This window comes from Tympanuchus pallidicinctus, unplaced genomic scaffold, assembly GCF_026119805.1.
Source record: "Tympanuchus pallidicinctus isolate F22 unplaced genomic scaffold, pur_lepc_1.0 scaffold1, whole genome shotgun sequence".
In the NCBI taxonomy this organism is placed as follows: domain Eukaryota; kingdom Metazoa; phylum Chordata; class Aves; order Galliformes; family Phasianidae; genus Tympanuchus; species Tympanuchus pallidicinctus.
The window spans coordinates 107,236,473-107,263,973 of NW_026294618.1; the positions used below are offsets into that span (position 1 = coordinate 107,236,473).

Sequence of the window (27,501 nt, forward strand, 5' to 3'; positions counted from 1 at the left end):
ATGTATACTCAAGGTCAACCATGTTCCCAAAAAATGTAATGGGCATTGATTTTAAAGATAACAAAGTGATTTTCACTCAGTAAACATAGCAGAACACAGTAACATAGTAGAAGAGGACTGGATGGAGAAACTTCAAAAATTGCACTGCTTAAATGCATAAGATTGGTACAGTAAAACAAAAGAACTTTGCCTTTCTCCTAGCAACACTGCTCTTAAAAGCAAGATGTAAATGGTGAGAATGCAGAAGAGGCGTGTTATTGATGTTCCATTGTATGGATGTGATACATAAACATTACTTAAATATGAAAAGTACTGAACACTACTTTCTGTTAAGATAAAGAAGCTCTCACCAGGCACCACTTCAGTGCAACTGAATGGCTCAGGGAATCTCTGTCAGAAGGGTGAAGGAAGGAAGAATGATGACAATGGGATGAATGATGGTCAACACCAATGTGATGACTAGAGAACCAAGGGACACCGAGACATTACCAGATAAATACAATAGCTCACAAAGGCAGAAGCTAGCTAGAGAATCATGTTGCTCTTTGCAGCTACTTACAGGTGAAGTTAGTCCCAGTTTTCTCTTTAGTGGCATAGTTACTCCATTTTCTGAGATTTTTGTGGGCCACCCCTCAGAAAGCAGTGCTGGGAAACAAGCACATATACATATTCAAGAGGCTTTTCCTTTGATAGGAAGAACATAAGGACCGCAGAGTTAAAAGTGGACAGGCTTCAGTTTCTCTGTCAGCATGAGGACTGTGCTCACTACAGTACTGAATAAAGCTTCTTAGAACTGTGAGAGAAATACTTAGTGTACACTATTCACTGTGGCTCTCTACATGTGCTGGGTAAGTATCCTGTGAAACAGCATGACTCTCCCTGCAGTTACAAAAACCGTAAAGCAACCCTCAACAACTGTTTAGACGAACCTGTTTTACATCCTGAAAGCCTGGAATCACTCTATTTAGTCAGCACTGGGGCAAAAGATGAATTAGAAATAGCTTCCTGGTGTGTCTGGAAACACATCTGTATTTCATCACATAATGGAATAAACATGGCATAGTTCAAATTCAGGCATCTGTTATATAGATGATGTGTTCATTACAGGTACAAATTAGGAAGCTCTTTTGGGAAGATCAGCCTATTCTGAAGGTCACTGTCAGGTTAGATTTTACTCCAGTTTCTTTTTCCAGAGCCTGTACCTAACACATCTCTACTCCATGCTCAGCTTTTCTTCAGCTGAGTTTTTACTCATGTTTTGCCTTTTAATTCAAGATCAGCCCCAAACTTAGGCGCACTCATTGCTGTCCTTAGTCTTTACAGCACTTAGAGCCTTGACAGTGTAACGTCATACCCAGCGAGAGCTGACACTTGCCCCTGCTGTCACTGCTTCTGCTGCAGAGGGGAGGCTCTGAATCCTGTGCTGCACATGGTGAGTCCCACTTCCCCTGCTGCTCTGCTTCAGCAACAGGAGGCTGCACTCTGCATTTCTGAGCAGCACCACGGCTGTCTTCAGTTGGCTCTGACATGGCAATAAATCGGCATTGCAACTGTACAGAACTGATGCTCAGCATGAGAAGGATCTGAGAACTTGTTCTGTTAAGAAGTGAAAGAGAAAGGAGTGTGGAGTGGACTAGAAAGGTAGAACTGAGGGGTAAGGTGCAGCTTTTGCAAGAAGAGGGGAGCACAATGGGAAAGGAAAAGCAAGGGTAAAGCAAAGGGATCAGTAGGAAGACCAGTAAAAATGCCAGAAGAAAAACTGAGATGAGCAGAAGAAAAGGAGATAGTGCTAAACAGATAAAACGGATTAATGAAAATCAACATGTAGATAAAAGTGAGTTGGTTTGGTTCTCTGTGGCACCTCACGCTTCTGCCAAGTATCCATTAGTTATTACGTGAGACCAATTGCTGCATTCCACCAAAGCAGAGTAGAGATGTATTTGGATGCCATTAAAACCCCAGGAGCAACTTTGGTGCTGTGATCACATCAGTAAAAGCATGTGCTTGTCCTCTCCTTTTAACGGCTTCCATTTTCAAAGCAGTAGAAGTTCTTAAACAGTTTTTTTTCCTTTGCTTTTTATGATAGTCCATAGTCTTAAGCTTGATACACACAAAAGACTCGCTGCTGTAAGTTAGTATTTGATGAATAAACTACAAAGAATTCGCTCTCTTTAGAAAACAGCAAAGTGACCTCATATGTGAGCATCATGATGTCACTTGGGACAGTCCATCACATGCTAACTTGTCGTGTATGGTAAGGTGGTAGGGTTTGGGTTTTTCTGTTGGCTTTTTTTGTTTTTAGGAAAAAAGAAAACAACTTGAATGCATGCTGCATGCCAAGATGGTAACCAGCAGAACAGGAGAGTAACACACTGAACTCTGGGACTTTTCAACACTGTGTTTATTTTATCTGTTTGCGTTTCATGGCTCATTCAAATGTCAGCATGAAAATCACACATATAAACAAACCCCTCAAAGCATTTATGTTTTTTACTGTGCATTTTGAACAAGGTTTTTGATATTTTCATTTTACAATCAATTAATGAAAAACCACTCTGAGCCATAAAGAGAAGATAATGTCAGGTTGTGACAGATGTTTTGTATGCGTGGTGCATTTATTGCAGTGCTTTCACTGGAAACCTGGAACGAGAAGCTTCAAATAATATTATTTTGTTTGTCCAGCATACCTTAAAAATATATCTGGGAGAAAAAACCCTTAGGAAAACCAAAGAAAAGTCATTCCAGTGGTTAAAAATCCACTGGATTTTTGTGTTATGTGTTTTTGTGTTACTCTGAAGTAACACAAGCCTCCAGCATTCTTGTCCAAAAGAGTAGAAAGCCAGGCTCTTTCCTCATTTCTCTTCTAGTTCTCTTTTACAGTCTCCTCAAATCTGGAATGCAAGATACCTATCGCCATTTTTCCACTTAAGATACTTGGACTTTCTTGTCACCTGCTGTCTGGATTTCACTGTACATATGGGCTTTGCTGCAGTAAAAAGTTCATCATCTCAAAGCTGACAAAAGGCCTCATTTTTTTTTACCACCCGATCTGCTTTCCCATGAGAGGAAATGCGTGTGGGCATGTTTGGATGCATTCTCCAAGCTGCAAGCCTTTGGATGTGTAGAGAAGATCGATGACAGAGCTTCTTCTCCTTTAATTTATGTCTGCCAATGGCTAGAGAACTTAGAGTCAACCAACACCAACAACTGGCAACAAATTCAGATTTTAAACCACCTCTGAGTCATAATCACAATAGGGAGCAGTGACTGCTGTGGCAGAACATGCTTCTATATCATAGCATGGATGTTCTAGGGCATTATTTACTTGGATACAGAAGAGCTTAAGGTGCTTCTTGTGAACTGAACCTGAGGTGACAACAAAGTCAGGAAAAGCAAATTCTAAAAATGATATCTTTATTTATGGGCACTGTGACAGTGGTCAGGCCAACTAGGTGACAGGTTGCATGACTATTTGCATCAGAACATCTACTGTACGTGATAGAACTCCAGAAGTGGTTGAAACCTGATGCTAGGCATTGTTGCTAAACAGGAGTAGTTATACCTGGTGTATGTGGAAACACCATATCAGCTTCTGTGTCCATATTTGCTGAAGAAACTCAACTTGGAATTAGCTGCATACTCCAATGACCACCTCAACATCAACATCAGGCTTAAATACAAAAAGTCACAGAGTCATATTTCATTTTGTTCTGTCCAGGTTCCCTTCGCAGGAAAGGAAGTCCAGTGAATTGAAGCAACCACAAAAGATAACCATAATCTGTTTTTCCTTAAACACCATCATGTCATTTATTGCTAGAAAAGCCACACAGAGCAAACATGCTTTCCTATGTCAGGTGATTCTCACAGTTCTGACAGAAGCCAAATAAGTATCACTAAAGAAAGCCATTACGCAGAGGCTAAGCTTTTACTTTACATTTACTTTTACTAAGCTTTTACTTTAACAGAGTAACTATTGTTTGTGATATTGTCCCATAAAACTGTTTTATCCTTGACTGCAGGGTTTAATAGGGAAATGGATTTTGTACTTGTTAAAAATGACATCTGCCTAGTCCATAATGTTCCTTCTTCCTTCCTTAAATATATTTTTTAAAAGCTGTTTTATGCCAGCAAGTTTTCCTGACAGGATACACATGCTCCTCTTGCTCTAAGAAGAAAAATTTCAAAATCAAGTTACCCTTGAACTTTACCAAATGGCCCTACACAAAACATCTCAGACTAGCTGATGAAAAGAACGTAAATCTTTTAACATTTAGACACCTGCTTGAGTTCTGCCTTTTCTAACTGAAAATTATAATGACTTTTTCATCAGCTTGCCTCACACTTGCATTACAGCAACATTCAGCGTCAGCAACACAGTGTCACCTAGGGCAGCGTGGCTCTGAGAAGCAGAGAGATCAACTGAAAAATCAAATTCCTCTGAGGGTTGCAGTGCAGTCCCTCATGAAACTCATCAGGAATCACAAACAGCTGCATTAAGGCTGTCTGCACTAAGAGGTAAGCTCTTCCTGGCAGCGAGTGCTCACTAAGGAAGAGTGAAAACAAGGGAGCAGGAGAGTTTCAGCAGGGCAAGGTAATTCTTCAGCCATGGACTGAAACTGAAACTGAGCTTATGCACAGTCTTCCTGAGGCGTTCTATGGAGGTCATCATCAAAGCACATTAGAGGTGATCTGGGCAGTTACCAGCTGTGTTTCAATCAGCAAGCTTGCATAAGAACTTCAATGAAATAAAAGCCTTGCAACAGGCAAATACAAAAACATCAGAGTGTCAGGGAATACTGCCCTGAGCGTGTCTGGAATTGTCTTAGTCTTCCTTGTGCCATAAAATAAGCCTGTAATAATGCAGAACTGGAGACAAGAAGTGGTTCCCGATAAACAGAAAAACGAACTTCACTCCTTTCTGCATTTAATTAAGAAAAAAAAAAGAAGAAAAACAAACAAACAAACAGAGATTTAAAAGTCTCATTGAAACTGTACTGTGGAGCCAAGGAACAAAGTGCATCAGAGTGAGAGAATGACAAGATCACTGATAGCTTGAGGGAAAATTCGCAAACTCAGAAACAAAATATTGTGAAAATTAAGCAATTTAATTAATCTAAGTCTAGGGCACAAATACTTTCTGCAGGGCAGTGAAACTGCCTGAATTGATTTCTGTTTGGCTTACAAAGTTATATTGAGCTACTGAGCACAACTGCTATGAAACCAGGAACAGTGCAAATATGCGTACCAGTAAGTTAGGACTAACACACTTGGGTGACTGAATGATGGCACCTACTTGCAAGTTCAGAATAGGATAAATTGTACAGAGTTGAGGAACAACTTCCATTTATTGGAACAGAAGTGTCAACCAGGAACAGAAATATCATGTGGGCCACAAACATCGTGCAGACTGTCCCTTGACTAACAGAAAATACAGCTGAAAAGTGCAGAAACTTCAGAAAGGTGAAGGCTGTGAGAGCCACTGTGATCATCCGGTCAAATAATCCCAGGCTGTAACATTTTAATATGTAATTTCTACATCCAACCAAGTAAAGACCAAACCTGTGACCAGTCATAACTTGGTAGGATGGAAGAGCTAATGGCAATATACTCGTTAAAGAAAGATTACTTTTAAGCCCATAAGAAATTGACTGATTCAGTGGGAAGCCATTCATCTCATTTTGCCTTGAAACCAATGGTTTGAAGGAGGCTTAGAAGCATTGCCAAGATTCTGACGCCCAGAAATGTGTTGGATTTAAGCTGGTGGCAAAAATTGCCTGAAGGCCATCATCTTTGGGTTGTGGTGCCCCTTGCAGACATTCTGTGTTGCTCACTACATTCAGTCCTTCTATACCTTTATTACAGGGTAGACTCATCTTCTGTACGGGTAACATTCACCTTGGATGCATTATTGCTTTTTCACACATCTTGTGACAAATTTACAAAGAGCTTCTTTATAGATTTTCTGCCACATATTAGAATAGGGAATGTAACTCTATTTTCTTTATGCATATTGTCTCTCATTTGGATTCAGATGCCCTTCACTCCGTAAGCGGAGGGTCAGCTCTTTCACAGGGAAAAAGTGCAAGACTGTTCTTCCCAATCTGAATGGGATGTTATTTATATGGTGATAGTGCTGCCAGTTGGCTCTTCTAGCATTTACCGTGCTTTCATAAAAGTGCAAATATAGTTCAATATGACTTTATAAAGCCATGTTGCATACAATTGTCATCCAGTGAAAGACACTACCTTTTCCCTATGGTGCTCCATTCCTAGGATGTCAGCTTCAGTTTCTAGCACCCTTCCTAGCATTAACTCCATGATGTGCTGAACTGATCCACATTGATGGAAAGGATAAATAGAATATTTACTGATTCACCATGTGTGCACACCAGCAGTGGCGTAATGGGAAGGAAATGGAAAATATTTTTTTCTTTGCTCCAGCCCCACGGAGAAAACGACAGGAAAGACTGAGACAGAACACTAGAGCTTAATTATCTCTTGATTAACTTATTGTTGCCATTTAGTCATAGGTGGCAGCAGAATAATGAAGTAAAAAAAAAACAGTTGCCACATGCCCTTCAGTGGTCATGTAAAACAATTGTTTCATTATTTATGTCAAAAGAGTAGCATATGAAAACTAGGATTCTTTGAAACAATTTCTCTTTTGCTTTTCTTTTCCTGAAGACATCTCCGAATTTCTGCGAGTGATTGCCTGATCAATCTAGAGGCCTTCTATGATGGAGTGACAGCATCAGTGGACAAATAGAAGGCAACTGATGCAATCTATCTGGAATTCTGCAAGGCCTTTGACACGATCCCTCTCCACAATCTTATCTCAAAATTGGAAAGATATGGATTTGAAGGGTGGATAAGAAATTGGTTGGAATGTCGCAGCCAGAGGATTGCGGTCAATGGCTCTGTGTCCAGGTGGAAACCAGTAACAAGTGGTGTTCCCTGTGAGTCCATCTTGGGACTGCTACTCTTCAACATCTTTATCAGTGGCATAGATGATGGGATCGAGTGCACCCTCAGCGATTTCTCTGATGACAACGAGCTGAATGGTGCAGTTGATATGGCAGAAGGAAAGGATGCGACACAGAGGGATCTTGGTAAACTCAGAAGGTGGGCCCACATGAACTTAATGAGGTTCAACAAAGCAAAGCGCAGAGTTTTGCACTCGTGTTGGGGTAATCCCAGGTATGCATACAGACTGATAGAGGAAATCCTTAAGAGTAGCCCTGCTGAGAAGGACTTGGGGATCCTGGTAGATGAAAAACTGAATATGTCATATATGTCCTCTAGCAGCCCAGAAGGCCAATGGTATCCTGGGCTGAATTAGAAGAGGGGTGGCCAGCAGTGTGAGAGGGATGATTGCCCTCTACTTTGTCCTTGTGAGGCCTCATCTGGAGTACCGAGTCCAGGACTGTGGAGCTTTTGGGGAGTATCCATAGAAAGGCCACAGAGATGATCTGAGGGCTAGAGCACCTCTCCTAAGAAGACAGGCTGAAGGAGCTTGTTCAATCTAGAGATGAAAAGGCTCCAAGGAGACCTCATTATGGCCTCCCAGTATTTAAAGGGAGATTAAGGGAGAAAAACAAAACAAAACAAAACGCCAAATTTTTACACAGATAATGATAGGACAAGGAAGAATGGTATTAAACTACAGGAACGAAGATTTAGATTAGATAACAGGGGAGGTTTTTCACCAAGAGGGCAGTGAGGTGAGAGGTTGTGGATGTCCCATCCCTGGAGGTGTTCAAGGCCAGGCTGAATGGGGCTCTGGGCAACCTGACATAGTGCTTGATCTAGCAGTTTGCTGGCAGCAGGGGTGGCTGGAACTTGTTGATCCTTGAGTCATTTCCTGCCCAAGCCATTCTATTATTCTTTGATCTCTTAAGGGGTTTCATCAAATCTTCTCCCACTCCAATTTCTTTTCCAAAAGACCTAAATCTGATGAATCTCTCAATGAGAGTAGGCCATTGTAGTGACACAGACACTTATACACGGCAGTATGAAAGTTTTATTTAAAGAAACAGAAAAACTGTAGTGATCTCAAAAAAATTCTAGCTACTTCAATTTTAGTGCTTTGTTCTGGTGTTGTTTTGATTCTCTTGGTACAATTTTCCTGGTCGAGCTTGACATGGCAAACACTACAGACAAAAAGGCACAATCTGCACCATTGGTAGTTCTGCTGTAAAGCATTCTGCTTAACTAAATGGTCTGAACTACCATTGCTTCCCAAACCTGCCCCAAATTTCAGCAGCAGTCTCTATACTTCCCAAGCTACATCAACCACAGGCTACTTCTAAAAGCTGGCTGTGAAGTGGGCAAAAAAGCCTTGAATGTTTGCTCTCCTGATCTCATGCCTCAGCCAAAAAGAGATTCTCGCATTCCATATACTACTCAATCTCTTGTGATTAGCCACTGTACTTCTCACAGTATTATATGTGTCCTTTCTGCCAACCTCTCCCATTCACCAGTCAATCCAGCCTCAGGTTTTTGCCAGTTGAACTTCAATTCAGCAGTATGCTCACTTCTGAATACTCGTTGCTCTAGTCCCTTTAGTTATCTGCAGCCTCACATTTGTAACAAGTCTGTTATGTTTCAGCATTGCAGAAGATACAGGAAGCAAAGGATTGTCCAGAGCTTCTACTGCAAAATGAAATTGATCCTTAAAACATGTGACAAAATCTAAGGAAACATTCAGACTTTCTACTACTAAGCAATTCAATGACAAAGTGGCTTCAGAGTTAAGAACTACTTTACCTTTCTATGTGAGCAAAATTCATAAGCACACACACAAAAAAAGAAAAGACTGTCAGATAAACAGACCCTCACACACTTATTGCCTCTGGCATAGAATTCTGTAGTCATCAGCTGTCTCTGGGTCACTGTAACAGCAAAGAGCTTTTAATGCCCTGGGCCCATCTTCCTCAGTAATGCTAAAACGCAGACGTTGTAGATGTAGGTTAAAATACATTTTTAGAAGCTGTATGTATCTCAATATCAAGTTATATGAACTACTACTGAAATGTAAATAAATTTCACATTATTTAAATCTTAGCATGCATCAAACTGATGCGTACTGAGCACACAGTAATATATGCACTGTTAGGCTACCATGTACAGACTGCAATAAGTATTTCCACATGTTTTTTTGAATGTAGCTTGCAAGAGTCTGTTGGTTTTGAAGGGACGACACGCCAAGTGTTCCAGTGTGAGAGATTTGGTTGGCATTGAGAATGTTTATCCCATGTATTCTTACCATTCATATAACCCACAGATGAGCCCAAGGCACAAATCCAGACTAACGTGCTGTACAGAAAGCAAAAGAAATCTTGTTTCTACCACCAGAGAACATCTGTATCTTGTTATCAGAAGCTACATTTCAGAGATTGGCCACTTCTCTATTTTTAAACCTGTTTTGTATGGGAAAGTTCCAGTCCTAAAACAGGCCTGTGGATGTCAGTGTAATGTATGCCTATTATCACTGTAGATGAAAGCCATCAGAAAAAAATGTAAATCATAATAAAATTGCCAGGTATTCAATAACAAACTGTTACAGCTTTCAAATGACAGGAAAGTTCTGGCCCAGAGCAATCTGATGTAGCTTCAGTGTTGGTCCTGGTCTGTGCACTAGCATTGAAACAGATGACCTCAAGAGGTCGATTTTGGCCTCAGTTTTATTATTTCAAAAAATTATAATTACCAAAGTGAAATATAAACCATCTTGAAAGTTTATGGAATGCTAACTTACACCTTCAAATTTCAACTAATATGCATGAGGAGGCAGATCTTTAAACTGGAGATGAGAACTTCAGACAGCTGGGCAATCACAAACCATGTGAAGTTTAACAAGAGCAAGTGCCAGAGTCTTTACCTAGGAAGGAGCAACCCTGGCTTATATAGACTGGAGGATGAAAAGATGGAGAGCAGCCCTGCTGAAAGGAATTTGAGGGTCTTGGTCTACAGTGTGCCTGGGCAGCCACAAAGGCCAACCACATCCTGGGGTGCATCAAGCACAGCACTGTTAGCTGGTCAACAAAAGGGATTGTCCCACTCTACACAGCACTGTTGTGGCCTCACCTCAAACACCATGTGCAGTGTACAAAAAGGACATAAAACCATTAGAGAGTTTCCAAAGGAGGGCTAATGATGACGGTGAAGGATGTAGAGCAGAAAACATATAAGGAACAGCTGATGCCCTTAGGTTTGTTCAACCCAGAGAAGACTGAGGGGAGACCTCATCTTCCACACAAGGGGGAGCAGAGGGGCAGGCACTGGTCTAACCTCTCTGACAACAGCAACAGGACCCAAGGGAACGTATGAAGATGCAACAGAGGAGGATCGTGGTGGATATCTGGAAAAGATTCATCACCAAGAGGGTGCTGGGGCACTGGAGCAGGCTCCCCAAGACAGTGGTCATGGCACCGAGCTTGCCACAGTTCAAGAAGCATCTGGACGATACTCTCAGGCATGTTGTCTAATTTTTGGGTGGTCCTACGTGGAGCTGAGAGTTGGACTTGGTAATACTTATGGGCTCCTTCAACTCTATGATTCTACAATGGAAGTAAATTGCAAAGTTTCCACTGATTTCAGTGGAACGCACTGTCAGTCTGAGAGGTCTTCCACCACACGAATATACAGTGGTAAAAATTCTGCATGTGATGATAGCTAGAAAGACGTGTCTGAGTGACCTCTAGGGTACTGAAGCTGTTCAAACGAAGCTGTCTTTTTCAACCCCGAACACTGAGCATTAATAAAAACTAACCCTTTGGTATACCTAAAGGGTGGGTAAATATGATCTATGTATTACTGATGATAGGAAGAGAGGCTGAACATAATGATTTACCCAGTTAAAAACACAGCACTAGCTGTGTTATTGAAAGACAGCAGTACTGACTTCACGCTCCCTTCCTTTCTTCAGCACTGGGATGAAGGTGAAATGTCAGTAAACGAGAACTACTGCAAGCTACTGCTCAGCAGGCCAGAAGTCCTTTTAATGCCCCAGCATGGAAGGAGCAGTTTATAGCTTTCATACAACCTTTGACGCCCTATTTGCAACTTTGAGAGATGGCTGCTGTAATTTGTCCTAATGCCCATTCCCTGGCTTGCTCACGAATTCAGTTTCACTGCAGTGTCTATATAATACCTTAAATGCTGGCAATATAGTCTCCATTCAGCAGTTAAAGCAAGTATGGAGTGTACTGTAGTAAAACAAACAGCTGTACCCTACACAGAATAGTTCAAACCTCCAAATGAAATACTGAAATGAATCTCTACAGTGCATCTAGCTTTATTGCACAGAGAGATGAGTCCATGAAGACCATATACACAGAAGCATTATTTTTTGATGGAAGCGTAGTACTTCGCTGTTAGAAAAGCAGTTTTGACTGGTTTTCCTGTGCTCTTCTTGTAAGCACCATGTACCCAGCTGTCCCTTTTATACAGCTTTATGTATCATTCTATGTATTATTTATCCTTCGATAAGACAGAGGCACACAGGAGTCAGAACTCGTTTACATATCAGTTATGTAGTAAGTTACTGCTGCTATTGTACAAAAGGTACTTTGGTTCACTCAGCAGTCCTATAATCTGATGATAAAAAGTCTCGATTAAGAGACAGTTGTAATATTTCCCCCTAAATATATTATAGTACTATATTGATTTAATGGCCTGTTAATTTTAAAGTGTCTATTTTGAAAATAGTTGCACGTAGTTGCCTTTATTATTAAAAAAAAGTATGGAATTGGAGTATTTACGTTAAAGAAAACTAAGGCAGAACGTCCATCTTCTCAACTCTAATAGACGCTCGTTCTTCATCTTTTTCTTTTCAAACACAAGAAAGCTCAAAATACTTAAACCAGGTTTAGTCGAATAAGAGAAATAAGAGGACTGCCACGCAGAAAATGACTAAATTATGCTCAGTTTAGGGGTTCCACTTTTCTCTTTTGCCTCAGGCTTTTGGGACATTAAGACCACGTTATAAATCCTGGTCAGTGCTTTCTTCTAAAGAGCAGAAATGAGAGTTTATTAGCATCACAGCAGTTGCCTCAATAATGACAAAACAGTTGCTCATTACTGCTCATTAGATTCATATTAGATTCATTTGCAATAGCAATACATCTTCTATTCATATTCAATTGCAAAACAACAGATATGATTTGACACCTGCTGTAGTACAGAATTCATTAGGAAGTAATAATACAAATAGGAATTCAACGGATGGACTGATGGGTCTAAAATTTGTCATTTAATGTAGAATTTATATAGGATAAATACCACAGCAGGCAATCAGCTTTTTCAAATCGTATGTGCTGCAAGAAAATAATTACACACACAGAAGCATGTATGTATGCCTGCTCTTTGCATATAAACATACATACAAAAAGAAAATCAGCAGTACCATATGCAATATGCTACGTACACTGTAAAATAAACGAGCTCTTCCTGGCAAAATCCCTAAAATACAGATTAATGTAGTTATTAATTTCTAGAACTAGGGAAATATAAGAAGTTTCAATTTCCTCAAAGCATTAAGTAAATAAGTAAACAGGCCAGACGTTCCCTTGAAAATATCTGGGCCAAGCAGAGCACAGGATCTTACTGAAACAGTGCTTAAATGCCAGTGCCTGAATTTACTTGACTCCTGACTAGTGCACAGCCACTGTATCACTGTATGTAACAGTGTGTAACTGGGCTGTAATCCCTCCTTTCTCTAGCAAATCTTGCCAGCCAAAATAAAATTACCTCAAAACTCAGTTCTTGCCTTCCTTTCTGTGCAGGGGATGAGACTATACCCAAGTAACAGGCCTTCCTGTCATGGAGAAGTAGAAGCGTGTGCTGATTTCAAAACCTAACCCTGCCTCCCCTAAAATAATTCATCTTTCATGATATTTCTGATGTTATTCCTTAACGTACACAACAAGCACCTCCTTGCTATCCTGCTTATCAAATTAATTAATCCCCTATTGCTCAAGCAAAGGATTTTCTGTTCGTTCTTACCATACAACACTCCAACTGACTTGTCTCAGTCTGAAAAAAATGCAGAATTTTGTTCACTTTACCTCTGGAAATAACTTTCTTCTGAACGCCTTTTCATACCTATCTTTTACAGAGACTTTCTTTCAGCAGAAGAGATCCTCCTCCAACACAATATACTGTTCATCTAGTTCTGTTTTCCACAAGCAAACAACAAAAACCCATATCAACAACAACAACAAAACCAACACAGCAAACTCACACCACAAATACAAGCATTACTCTCCCTGAATCATTTTAGAGATACTGCTCACAATTTAACTTTTTCACAATTTGACTCACAATTTATCTTCCTGATAAACTTTCATATCATTTTTCTGAACTGCAGAAGATTAGAAAGATGAATTCTCAATAAAAACTATCAAATACATATTCTAAACTTCACAATGAAAGTACAGCTAAGGATAGAAAGACCTGCAGAGATACTAAACTGGTAAACCATGCTGCATGGGAACTGCTGAGTTACAGCCTGAACCACTGATTGATCACCTGGAGAAAAGCCCCAGTCAGCCCTGGAAGCATAGGTGAAGCTCTATCCCTCTTAGACCTCATTGAAGGGCTGACTGGCACTGGGGAAGAATCTCTTGCTAGAGATCCTTTCTTTGTGGAGTTTTTCCTATGAGCCTAGATCTTTGCAGATGGGTGAGCATTCTTCTTTTGTAACATCTTCTCATGGTGCTGGTCCTGCTGCCATCACACATGCTACAATCCCATCAGCTTTTGTAAAGCTACAGCCCTTTAGACTGGCTGAAAGGCAGCCCATTACATTATTGACTTTCTTTGCTCTTGCTGGAAGAACACTTACTGCAAAGACCACATTACTGGGCAGTCTCCAGTTTGAGGACTGTTGCATGTGATTCAGTTTAATTTCAATCCTCCACATTAGACCTAAATGCCAACATTGCCCAAGATCTGAAGCCACATTTGGTCTTAAATGCTGTGGCCAGTTTTCTGTCAAAATACTTTTTTCATCATAGTCTGCCTTAAAGCCCTTCTGCTTTACTTCCCTGGAAAGAAAGACACCTTGCAGATCTACATTTGTTTGGTGTTAGAAACTTCACACAAACATGGCCAGTGTGCATTCATTCAGCTTAAGATGGGAGGGCAAAAGTTATTTATCTTCCTGATAAACTTTCATATCGTTTTTCTATATAGAGTTTCTATGTATTCTCTAGAGAGCAATCATATCTCCTGATTGTCAAGCTTATTTAGCCTCATAAACTTAAGATTCCATCCAATATACTATTTTTTGAGTTGTTTTGTAGGAACAGCTTTCCTTCCACAGAATCAGTGTCTCTGCACTTAGGCAAAAATCAGGAAATTTTGTTCTGCATTCTTGTATCAAGACTCCAATGGCTCACATCTTTATATTCACCAGTAAACTGTATGAGGAGATTTCTGCCTTGTTGCTGTTGCTTGGCAAATTAGCGTCACTGAATTAAGGAGAACCACGAGTAGATTCTTAGCAAATATTAGGGGTTAAAAAAGAAATAAAAACAGTGTATTTTTCATTATCTTCACAATCTCCCTTTTCCTGCCCATTTCTGCACCCCTTTGCACTTCTCGTGCTTATCTGCACACTGTCCAGGTTAATTAATCATTTCCCGTGTGGTTCTGTACTAAATGCCTTGCTGAAGTCCTGTTGAATCAGAAATCCCTATGAATTGGATGTACCATACTTCTCTTGCCTAGCACATTTGTTATCTTAGCAAAGAAACAGATCAAGGTAGCTGCATTTTTTCCTGTTTTCCATTTATCCTCACAAACCTTTGTTATTCTTTCTTTCAAAGTTTTCTGCAAAGCTGCAGGCTGTTTGAGTCGCACTGCCAAATTTTCAGTTGCTCAAACTACTTTCTCTCCTTTCTTAACTTATTTTCTGTATCGTAATATGTCATTCTAGACATTTATTTTCTTTGCTGTCTGTGAACTGTGGAATGGAAGTTGTAATCTTCCTTCTTGACTTATATCACCTGACACGAAATATTCAAAACACGCATTAAACTGAAAGACCGCTCATAAAAGCAGTGTTTATAAAAGACATACAAGTATTCCTCCTCTATGTAAGTGGGCACCGTTTTCTCAGGACCTCTGGAAACTATGCAGCATTATTTAAAGGTTATTTCAACTTCTACCCTCCTATCCCTCCCTGTCATAAAATCATATATGCTTACTCTGCAGGAAACATTTAAAAACAACAGGGCTTTTCTGCTTCAGCCAAGCATTAGAGCAGCATTTCTACACCTACATTTACAAGATTGCTATAAACACGAATAAATAAAAATAGCCCACGCTCTAAGCAAAGGCTAAATAGAATAAGCTAACTGCTTTCAAAGTCAGCTGCAAAGGAAACCATTGCAGAAAGCAGAGGACAATAGTGCAGCTATTAACCAAAGCTGCCAAATTAGCCTATCTGTCTCCTTTCCCAACTATGATTCTCTGCATGGAACTGACTGCATGGCAGTGGATGGTGGAGCATTACCAGGTAAGGACTAACCACTCCATTCCAGCATTCTGGGCATGCTGGAAAAGGGATGCATCACTATGTTGGATTTATTATGCAGTCCATTCGCCACTTCACCACTATTTAATTATTATTATTATTTTTTTAAACCAAATTGAAAGCAGTCAGAACAGTCATTAAAATGCAACAGCTTCCTAATTTCTCCTGGGGAAGAAGGTATCGGCACCCTGCCTTTTTCATTTGGGATGTGATCTGAGAAATAACAATGCAAATATATTAATATTGCATGGTCAGGGCTATTTTCTATTAATATGCCATTAATATAATGACCTTTGCACTACGTTTTCAGATTATGAGGATCAATATTTATTCTTAGGTCAGGGGAAAAAAATAATAATAAAAAAATCAATCTTGCAGTAAAATGAGTCGTATTTAATATATCACATCATAATAATTAAGTTTATATATATAAAGTAGCACTGATAGGTGAATAATGGGTGCTGTGATGGATGAATTTCCTTTCCCAAACAGCTTTAGGTAGATAAAGCTCAGAAACTGAAAGACCAGATTAGTGCATGCACCTTTCTTCCTAAGTGCATTGCCAAGCTCCTAGTGCTACTATTCCTGCAATTCCTTCATTTTCATCTCTAAATAGACATCAGATCTTTTAAAAGGATAAGTAACAGAGATCACAGGAATTAAACAGCCTTTCTTGCTGTTTGTGCCAGTCTTTGTGCCTTGGACAAGATGTACAAGAGTGTCAGTGGATAAGAACATACTTATTTCCTGTGATCACTAGCTTTGTGTGTGTTCCACCTGCACCTGTTGTTGGAGGGGAAACAACAAGAGAAAGAAGAACATATATTCGAGCTGCCCATGTTGGAAAACCAATTCTAATACATCATGCATATCATGATAATGCAGGGAAAATGTTTCCCATCATAGCAGCAGTAGCAATAGTATGTACATAGTAACTCTTAAAACAAGCCAACTGGATTGCTTCACCGTGGAAAAAGTGAGACAGGTATGAAATTATTCCTTTAACATCAGCAGCAGAGCCAGAATTAGGATTACTAGAATTACTCCCATAAGGAAAATCATTTCTGATCTCCTTTACTTTAGCCACTTGATATTTTGCTCTCTCTGAAAATACGATCCACCCCCACAACAATAAGAAACAATAAGAAACATTAAGTCCTAGCATATTTTTGAATTAAATAAGTGTGGCTAAAGACCATTTCTTTTCAATGCTTGTAAGTAATTTCCTTCTAAAGGTATGAGAAGTAAAATCCCTGACGTACAAGAAGAGATAGGATATGCACCCATGTTCTACGTATCTTTTTAGTTAAAGCAGTAGGAACTGGCAGATAAGTCATAGGGGCTAAAACAACCCCTCTAGGACTATCTTTGCTGGCCTGGCAAAGGGCAGTGTAGGAGTCAGTCAGTCATTCATTTAGGCTACTTGGCATTAAAGCAAATGTCACGTATTGCCGTTGACATCTCCTGTATTTTAATAGAGCATTTCAAATAATTTGTTTGTAGATTTACTTTTAAGATGAATGTTTTAAGATCTCCATTTTTATTTTTATTTTATTTTTTGCATTTTCTTTAGAGAGAGGCCTAATTTCTTGCCTGTCTTATAAAGGTCTCACCTCTTTCTTCTGCTCTGTTTAACACATAAAAGCTTTAATACCTTGAACTTATTGCGAGATACAAAATACAAGAATTGTCTACATACAAAACCTTAATCGGTCAGGAAGTTGGTAAATTATGTCTTCATGCCATCCATATTGAGCGTCCATTACTCCTGGACATAGCACATTAACTGACTCATTAGCTATTTCAAACCATATGGACTTAGGTTTTGGGTGGGCTGCTCTGATAATATCCTGAGGTGAGCTTCCTAATTATTGTAATTATGTGATCTCAATCATGGGGCCAGTCACACAAAATAGTGTCAAGAGTCTTTAAAATGGGAGTCGGTGCACCCAGACAGTGACTGAGTTGAGCAACATGCCCCCTAGATGTTGGAGATCCCCTGATACCGCAGAAAGTAATTACTCTCAAAGTTCTAAGAAATAGGAAGCAAGAACAATAACAATTGAATTAGCACAGGTACACAGAAATCTGTGCTGATGCACAAACAAGTGGATTTCTCTGTAGTAATTGGGAAAAGTGATTTCTTGTTTACGGTTTTAATACAGAGATGTTACATCTCTACTGTAAATTTAGTCATGATACATTAAACAACAAAGGCATCTGGATTGGAGGGGGACAATTAACAGTGGAAATACTAAAATGGCAGTGTTAAGTACCACAGAAGTGTCACAGTGCAACAGTGAGTGAAGTTAGAAATTGCTCACCTAACTCAACAAATCTAAGATTTGTGTATGTGAGGCTGCAAGATCCTGTGTAACTGAAGTTATAATATTAAAGTTTAGATATGAGAAAATAATGCTAAAACATAGGTATACTTTAAAACAAAGATATAAACAGACAGTCTTCAAACATGGATAAAAAGTTTGTTGTACAGTTAAACGTCTGAAGAAAGCTCTGGCTCTCTGATAATTTCACTGCATTTTTAACACTTAACTCATATTAACAGCACAGTGCTTTTTATCAACTTCTGAAACTTACTCTGTCAAGAGAGTTAGGAGTAGAGCAATGCTTCAGAGACAAAGAGCAGGATAAAACTTGTGGCTTAACCAGGCAGGTGCTGAGCACCACACAACTGTTAGCTCACTCTCCTCTTCCCAGTGGGATGGGGGAGATAACTGGGGTTGGGGGAGAGTAGAATTTGTGGATGGATTGAGATAAAACTATGTTCTAAGATAGAGGAAAGGATAATAACTATAATAAATATACATAAATATATGTATGTAACAAGTGATGCACAAGGAATTGCTCACCACCCCTGACCCATGCCCAGGTAGTCCTAATTCTGTTCCCTCCCAGCTCCTTGGGCCCTTTGCTGCAAATAGCCTTGGCTCTGTACAATGCTATTTAGCAGAAACTATAAACGTTAATATGTTATCAACTTTCTTCTCCTACAACCAAAACATAGCATCCTACCAGACACTCTGAAGAAAATAATCCAATTCTAGCTGAAACTAAGACAAAACTCAAGTTTGTACCTTCCACTTTCCAGAGCAGCTCCTAGACGCCAACAAATTCAAGAAGCCAGATACTTAATAGCACAGTGCATCCGAATATACAGCTAGATAGTGAAGCCAGGTACTGAAGAGTTACTTAGGGAACTAACCTTGTTTCACAATCTGAAAGGACTTCTGCTGGTAACTAGATGGCTACAGTCAAATTATGGATGAGCCATCTTAGGCAACATAGCACCACTGTTTTCTTTTTCAAGAGAACAGTGGTAATCATAGCTGCATTGATTCTGCAGAGAAGCTAGGATTTGCTCATATTTCACATAGCAAGAGAGATACTGCAAGAAATACAAATTCAAAAAAAAAAAGCCTGTCAATATTGGAGCCATTTATACCAACGTGCAAATAGCCTGTTGCACCAATTGTAAAACACTGCTCAGAGTTTGCACACACCAAGCTGCATAAAGGATTGATTCCTAATGAGAAGGGCCCGTGGCTCTCAGCTGCTGGCAGCAATGTGCCACTAATAAGTAAAATAACAATAATTTGATTTTCAGTGCCTACGTCTTGAGTCTCAGAAGCTGACATCTTTAGGGAGCATGTGTTCATTAGAACAATAGTATAATAAGCACTATTTGCAGTAGTAAAATACTCACTAGGAGGAAAAGGTGTGCTTATCCCTTACCCTTAACGCAGACTACATACATTACTACATCTCGATCAGTAAGCCTTATAGTTCTCCTTTCACCCAGCTAAAAAAATTAAAAAAAAACAACAATAATCCAGAAAACTCAGTGCAAAAAAAACCTGTTTCTGTCTAGGCATAAGGTATGCAACTAAGGTCATGCTCAGTTGTGTGCTGGCAGGATTTGTATATTTTTATTCTTATTAGTGTACATATTTTTCTCCTGTAAGGATTCTTGAACTTAGCAATAATGTTGGCTGTCTTATCTTGAAGGGAAATAGCTTCCATCATAATCGGTGTTTCTGCAAGAAATAAAAGAACAAAAAATGAATGATCAAAAACAAAAAAAATGACAAACCACCACACCAGAGAAAACACAAATAAATAAATATATTAGGCATTTATATCCTCTTCCATCACAGTTCTCAAACTGCTAATTTGAAGCTCCTGTGAAAGGGAAATTGAGGCTTTAACCTGACTAACGAGCTCATGTTTCTTGAGAGGCTTGCTGGCTGATAATAAGTGAGGTTTTCTCAGTACTTCCCACAAAACACAGCAATGCTCTATTTTTAGGGTGAAGATGACCTACTGTTTCTTCCTAATCTGCTCTTTTTTATTCCTCGAGTAAATTTAGTGAAGTTTGTTGCTTTTTAATTGGTTATATACATATGCTTATTTCTGGAGCAGGCAATTTACCGGCAAAATTGGTGTCGGCTTTTTTTATTTTCTATTTGCTGTGGTTCTTTATTAATAAGCACCTTGATTTAGATAACAAACACTACTCAGAAGTAGCTTGAACTACTCAAGAACTTTTTGCAGTAAATCTTTATGATAACCGTAATTTCTATTGTATTTCCATGCATTTATTTCTGAAGGTTTTTAACTCTCCAAACAATGACGAAAGCTTAAACGTTTAAGTCTTGGGTGTTTTTGTTCTGTTTTGTTTTTTTAGCCTTATCTAGGCTGAATAAGCCCAACTCCTTCAACCTTTCTTCATAGGAGAGGTGCTGTAAACCTTTGATTGCTTTATGGCCCTCCTCTGGACCTGCTCTGACAGCTCCACATCCTTCTTGTGCTGGGGGATGTAGCACTGCAGATGGACCCCACAAGGGCAGAGTTGATGCAAAAACAAATTCTTCTTGTTTCTGGGATCTCTCTCCTCTGACTTGTAGAGAATATACTTTATTCATACCATGTTGAATTTTACAGCTTGTAAAACAATCAGTAAAGACAGGAAAGATTTCAGATAGTCTTGCCTCTGGATGAAAACCTGGATGGTTGTCAACCTAGAACTTCTTTTAAGTAGTGCAAAACAACATTTTTACAGCTGTGGGGTCTAAGTCTACCACCTATGCTGCATTTCTGCTGCATGAGTCACTTGGATGTTACATATATAACCTGACTAAGTCTTCAAAAACATTAATGTGGTACACGCTACCAGCAATGAAAAAGGCCCTTTTTGCTGTAAGGTCCTTACTATGTTTATTTTAAAAGTCCTTACTTTTATCTTCTCCTCTACTGATGCTGATTGATGCTGATGCATGCTTTGCAGTCATGATCTGTTACTTGCGAAGTGTAGACACAGAAGACGATCTGGATTTTGCTTATTCTCTTGGAATCATCCCCCCGCCCCAGCAGGGCCTTGATCTGTTGGTAAAACGCTTTAGCAATTGCATGGAGATTGTGAAGGTCCATCTGGGGAGAAGAGCAGCTGAACAGTGAAGTGATTAGTGCCCTTTTTTTTTTCTAAAACAGTCTGAAGATGAGATGCAAGGTATGCCTGGGTGTATAGATTAGTGATAAAATGCAAAGACTGAAGTTGGATGTCAGGGGGAAGTTCTTTGCTATGAGAGCGGTGAGGTGCTGGAACAGCTGCCCAGAGAGGCTGTGGATGCCCTGTCCCTGGACGTGTTCAAGGCCAGGTTGGATGGTGCTCTGGGCAGGTATGAAATATGGAGGTTGGTGGCCCTGCATGTGGGAGGGGGTTGGAGCTTCGTGATCCTTGAGGTCCCTTCCAACCCCCGCCATTCTGCGGTTCTGTGGTTCTGTGGGAGCGTCACGGCGCGCGCTGAGCGCAGAGCCCAGGGCGGGAACGGCGGCCATAGGGCGGGAACGGCGGGAAGAGAAGCAGCGGGCGGGCAGAGCGCGCGGCCCGGCCGTGGTTGTCCCGCCCCGTCCCCGCCCCGGGGTTTCCCCCGGGAAGGCGGTGTGCCGCCCGAGAGAGGCCTGCGGGAAGTTCCTTGTCGGGAAGTTGGTGAGCGGAGGCGGAGGGAGGCTGCGGGCGCTCAGGGGGCTGGGGGGTTCGGCGGCGAGGACGTTGGCGGCCGGATGAGGGTGGGTGTGCGGCCAGCGGGGCTCGGCGTCTCCCCGACGGCCGCGGAGTGCTGGGCGCCTTCCTCGGGCCCGGCCGGCAAAGGATCTCGCTTTTTTCGGAGGAAAGTCAACTTTTTTTTCTTTCCTTTCATCCCCTCAGGGTGCGATGCCGCCCAAGGAGCGCGGCAGGGGCAAGCTGCCTGTTCCTCTGCCGAGAGACATGATCCTGAAGGACACCGAGGGAAAAACGTGGAGGCTGGGCAGCCAGATCGGCCAGGGCGGGTTTGGCCTGATCTACTTAGGTAAAATGCGGTGTATTGAGGTAAAACCCACAGTAATGATAAGGGCGACGTGTGAGTTTCGTGTTGATGTTCTCACGTGAATCAGAGGCATAAACCGCAGGAGGTGTAATTGCCAGTCTTCATTTGTTTCTGTATTTATTCTGTACTTATTATGTTTCTGTACTTTCTTCAGAAGAAACTTTCACTTGGTGTGAGTGTGGCAAGGAATGAGTCATTGTGAGGCACTTTGTAAAGCATTCTGAGTCACTGCGCATATGCAGGCAGCTATTGCTGATCTATAGGAAAGAACAAATCCTGTTTTCAAAGGCAGCGTTGTAAGTTTTGTTTTTTTCTTCTTCTTTCTACTGCATGTGTGCAGTTCTGGTCACTCATCTTCTGAAGTAAAGCAAAAGATGCTTTTTTTTTTTTTTTTTTCTTGCTTTAGTAAAGCAAAAGATGTTCTGCACAGAGGCTCTTCTTCACCTCTGTGAAACCACACTGAGTCTAGCAGTGCCCTGCAGACCTAAAAGGAGTTGTCCATCAGTGTCAGACTGTAGGATCAGGCACCTACTTCATAAAGAGATGCATTTTCTTTATAAGGATTAGTGTGTTTCCTCTTGTTGTGTTTGCAGTCATAAATGAGGAACTTGCATGCCACTATTCTTTCAGTAGCAGACTTACTATGATTTTTGTTGTGACTGGTTAACTCATTGTGCTTGTCTGTTTCCAACTGTTTGGGAACACTTTCACCAAACTGTTCTTCCTTTCCTTCTTTTTTTTTCCTCCTCTTGTCTGTTATGGCTAATCTCAGCAGAATGTCAACTAAAGGCCCATCTTTTGTTCCATGATGTGATGATCCCATATGTGGTCAGGTGTTGTTTGCCTATAGTTATACTTCCAGCTAGTAACGTGTGGCTGTAAATTGAAGGGGAGTGGACAGTTTTTCTTGCACATCTGGACTTCAGGTTTGTGTGGAAATTTATTTTTTTTTATATTTATTCGTTTATTGGAGAGAGGGTGGGACTGAAGCCATGTATAGGCACTGAGATTTCAGTGTAAATAAAAAAAATTAAGAAAAAAGGAAAAAAGCCACTGCTTCTGCTTTCCAACAAAGTAAACACAGTCACTGGAAAAACTTTGATAAAATTAGAAAATTAAGGCTGTGTTTGTTCATCGGTGGTTTGTTGTAACAATTATATGAGTAACTGGCAATAGCTGCTGGCCGTGGCCTACATCTGCCCTATATTTAAGGGTTTTTTTGTTTTTTGTTTTTTTCTTTTTTTGGACTAGTTTTGATGTGCTCTGCTGCGCAGAATTTCCTAAGTGTGTGATTTGAGGAAGAAACCGTTGTGAATCCTTATGTTCGTGTTAAGAGTTTGAGTATATCTGGTGGGCTTGTATAGTTTCATTTCTTCTGGAATTGATGCAGTTCACATGTACCTACTGGCTCTGCAAACTGAACCAGTGGGGACGATAAGAGTTTCAGCTATCTGCAGTTAGAGGAGTCAAAGGCCAGCATGCTAAGAATATTTACATTCTTTTTCTTCTGATGTGTATGATAGCTTTTTATGACCTTCTTTATACTACTGGTTGTTCACATTTGAGAGTTGCTGTACCTAGAGAAAATATGAAAAATGTTACCATAAGAAAACAGAGCTTGGCGGGAGCTAAGAAGTAAAATTACGTTACTTCTGGATATTGCCATTCAAGGATGAATCGTGGGAGAGGGTACAGGGATGTCAAGTGGGGGTCAGGATCCAAAGGAATGGCAGACAGAAGCTTTTAGAAGGCTCTCACAGAGGAGGGTGTGCAGATGCAGTGCAGAAAGTAAGGCTATAGCTGTGAGTGTAATTCAGGCCAGACAGAAAACGTTCCTGAGTCAAAATGTAGCTGCCATTTACAGTCAAATTGCAGTGGACCTTGTGTGTGGTATAGCACATGGAATTCAGTTGGTATCTTATAGATTTTATCAGTTATTTGCCTGATTGTTCAGACTGCTGAGATGATTTCGTGTCTTGTGGTGTTGCAGTTTGAGTCCCACTGGACTGGAACAGGAAGCAGTCAGTGGATTTGCTGAGAATGAGAATACAGCCTGGAACCCTTGGTATTGCAATTAGATGTCTTGTCATAAGTGACACCATAGCTGAAGAATTACAGCTGCCACTTGTAATGGTGTTTGTGTTCGTTTAATTTTTTCTTTTAGGATGACAGTGAATGTTACATGTAGGACTGAACTGAAGGCTTTGTTCCCCTTACACCTTATCTTACAATTAAAAGAGGTAATGGGCAAAATATATCCTCGTATTGACGCTGAGTGAAACTTTCTTGTTTGTCCACATCCTTATCTTAGATGCATGTTCATATTTAGTAACGTGTACCATATCCCTACAGAAGAGAGTCTGAATGGCAAGGAGAGTGATGATGATACACAGATTCTTGGTGCTGAGCCAACTTCTTTCTCTGTGCTTTTCAGCCTAGTTTCTAATATGTATGCAGCAAAATGTGAGAGTGGCCACTAAAATTTCAGCGAGAAGCTAATGCAGAAAGAACTGTGGAGAGGTGGGTAAGACAGGAAAGTGGAGACGGATTCGATTCCCTGCCAGATATGAGCAGCATGGCCCTTTTATAAAAGTAAAGGTTAACTTTTCTGGCTGTATCTTCTAACAAGTATTTTTACTGTAGTGGTGTAAAGATTTTGATGTGCGCTGTTATAGCTTAATTTGCCATTAAGGGTACTCCATACTCCATTAATCTACACCAATGTACTTGAGATATTTTACACGATCTCTGCAAAACGTGTTTACTGGAGGTGCATTCCTTGGAAGGTTCAGTGAATCAGAGCTGCTGAAAGCCATTCACTAACCTGGAGCCCTACAATGCTGGGAGTCTCTTTAGGAGCAGGGCTTCTAGTTATGTAGGTGACAGTTACCAGTAGCTACAAGTTTTGTTCTGCATTGTGAACATTTTCACTGTTTTTTCTAGTTGCTCTTTCCTGTCTGTGCGCCATCTTGTCTGTTTCTCTGTTGACTTGTTCCTTCCCTTGGATTTCTTTTGCATTTTTATTTTAACCAGGATAAATAGGAGGAGGCTGGCAAATACTGATTCCTCCTAATGCTCCCAAAGAGCTGCCTTTCCTCTGCTGCCAGAAGCACTAGGAACTGTCTAGAGATATTCTTTCAAACATTGCTTTTGTCCCAGCAAAAGCAGTACGGATCATACACTGGACCTAGCTATGCTCTGACATGCTGGTTTTTGTTCCTGGTGCTGATTTGCCATCCGATACCTCAGACAGAACCATTACCCCTTTGATAAGGCAGAAACAGAATGGAGAGTAACCAGGGGAGGACATGACATATTGTTGGTCTCACAAATAGGTTGTAGCCCTGTGGAGCACCATGGCAGAACATACAAAAATGAAGCTAGAGTTGAGGAGGGTGCTACTGAGAGCCTTGCATCCTCTCATTTATCTTACTGATTGCAGTCAGTAATTAACAGCGGTCTTTATATAAATCATTCTGTAGTCCTGCTGCAAGGACTCTATTAATGCACAATTTGGATGGAAAATTTGAATTCAGAAAGGTCACACAGTGTTTTGCTAAGACTCCATTGTTGCAGTAAAACCTGGTGTACACAGCATTACCTGATTTCAGACTTCTTTCTAACAAAAGCAGGTAGTTCTTAATACATGTACTTATATTTTGTTAGATTGTGTATTTTACTTGCTATGTGGTAAATGTGATCTAACTGTATTATAGCTGTATATTGCAATAGAACTTTATAAATGATAGGTAAAAAAGTTTTGAAACCATTTTTCATGACTGGCTTTGTAGCAGGTGTTTGTATATTGCTGTTTGACTGCTATATTTGCAGGTGTTGTTAGGATATAAGAAGCTCAGGAAAGTGATAATGCAGCAGTCAGTGATGCTCTTGTCCTCCTTGGAGATCTGTCACTTGCCTAGCTATTTTTTCTTCTCCATTTTTTTCTTCTTTTTTCTCTCCATTTTCCAAGAGGAGGCAAAAAAACCCTAACCAACCAACCAAAAAAACCTGCCTGTGCACTAAACAGTGGTTGAATGGATGAATGTATTTTAGTACCGATGTCAGAGAGAGCTGTAGTCATTGTGGCCTCTTCTGACTTTGAGTTTGGACCATGGTTTGCTCTGCTGTTGACACTTTGAGACCTGGTGTTCTGAGAAATAGACTGAATGGGCTGAAATAAAGGTTTCTTCTATTTCAGAAAAAGAAATTTCCATGGCTAATTTGTACACCCTTGCTAGGGGGTATAATGTGCCAGGGACCAGAAGCATTGATTGCCATTATCCATATTCTATCGCGTTCTTAGTGTTCATTCCTTGGTTTGAGTTAGGAAGCAGTGATTGGTTCTAGAGAGATGAGGTACATAATTGCTTAAATTAACTTCTCCAAAATTGTTTACTGTACTGCAGCAAATAAATTAACAATGCAGTAGCAATAATATCTAACTGTATATGTTCAGGATTATCTTTTTCAATTCAATTTCAATTCAATGGAAAGAAGAATATTAATAGCAAAAAAAGGTGTAATTAAAAGCACTAGCAGGCGACTGACTAGGGATGGATCTTTCTCAAACTTCAGGTGTGAAAGTGCTTTTCAGCAAAGCACTTGTTGTACCTGCAGGTGTGAACCTTAGTGTGAAAAAGTCATTGCCAGATAAATGCCACCTCAGGAAAGTATTGTTGTCTAGTCAGTAACATTAAACTTTATGCAATCTACTTGCTGTATGTACATTGATAGCTTTTCACCCTATAGGCAAGTTAGAACATACAGTTGGCCTCTTTTTGTTACTTAGCAGTTACCTAGGGCTGGTACTTGTTACAAGCTCAGATTGCTCCATCTGTTAGAGGAAATTCTCTTGCTTCTCCAAGTTCTTGCTGGTGCTGCAGGAGCTCACTACTATTGCTTTAATGTTCTAACACTTTTGTTTCCTTGTTTGTCCATATGCATGGCGATTTGGGAGCTGTTGTTTTGCTCTTTATTTGTCCACTTTGCAGGAGTTCTGATCAGAGACCAAGACCCTGACATGCTAAGTAAAACTGAAAGGGAAGAAGGCAGGTTTATTAATATTTTTTTTCCCAGTGAAGGAGGTATTTCAGAATAGGATTATATGTAAAAAGGAAAAACTGTGGTTGAAACATGTGGCACTTGTTGCCTTATGGAGGGCACTCTCTACAGCTGTCGTTGGCACCTGTAACCTACTGAAACTGGCATCATACCTTCTTAGTGGGCTCTACATCAAAATGGCAGATGGGCTAGAGCAGAATCTTGCCAGAAAACAGTTTGTGCACCACGTTTAGAATATTAGAGGCCTGAGCTCCTGTTTGAGAGTGCTGTAAGAGCAGACCATGTGTAGCTTTTCTGCCTAGGGTTAAAGGATGTATCTTGCCTATTCCAGCTCAGAGTAATTAACTTTGAAAGGCAAACGGGAGCTTCTGTTGCTGTGGAATGCAAAACTTTAGCTTTGGTGAATCACAAAGGTTTCACAGAGCGGTGTGTAAGCAATACAGTGAAATTTCCTGCCAGCACTGAGTGTCCTTCACTTGGAGGCATTCACAGGTGTCAGCAAAACGCTCTGAC

The 27,501-nt window shown here is 40.3% G+C and overlaps 1 protein-coding gene across 5 annotated transcripts in view; it reads left to right on the forward strand.

Moving 5' to 3' along the window:
• The first annotated feature begins 20,831 nt into the window (after positions 1 to 20,831).
• VRK2 (VRK serine/threonine kinase 2) overlaps positions 20,832 to 27,501 on the forward strand; it is a 44,900-nt gene continuing 38,230 nt past the window's right edge. The window contains exons 1-2 of one of the 5 annotated variants that reach the window (XM_052700723.1): positions 20,832 to 21,068; positions 21,768 to 21,909. In XM_052700723.1, coding sequence (XP_052556683.1) covers positions 21,057 to 21,068; positions 21,768 to 21,909 — 154 coding nt within the window. In that variant the 5' untranslated portion in view covers positions 20,832 to 21,056. Of the gene's footprint in view, positions 21,069 to 21,437; positions 21,549 to 21,606; positions 21,629 to 21,767; positions 21,910 to 27,501 lie in introns of those variants that run through there. The other 4 variants (XM_052700635.1, XM_052700480.1, XM_052700907.1 and 1 more) reach the window with 4 other exon arrangements.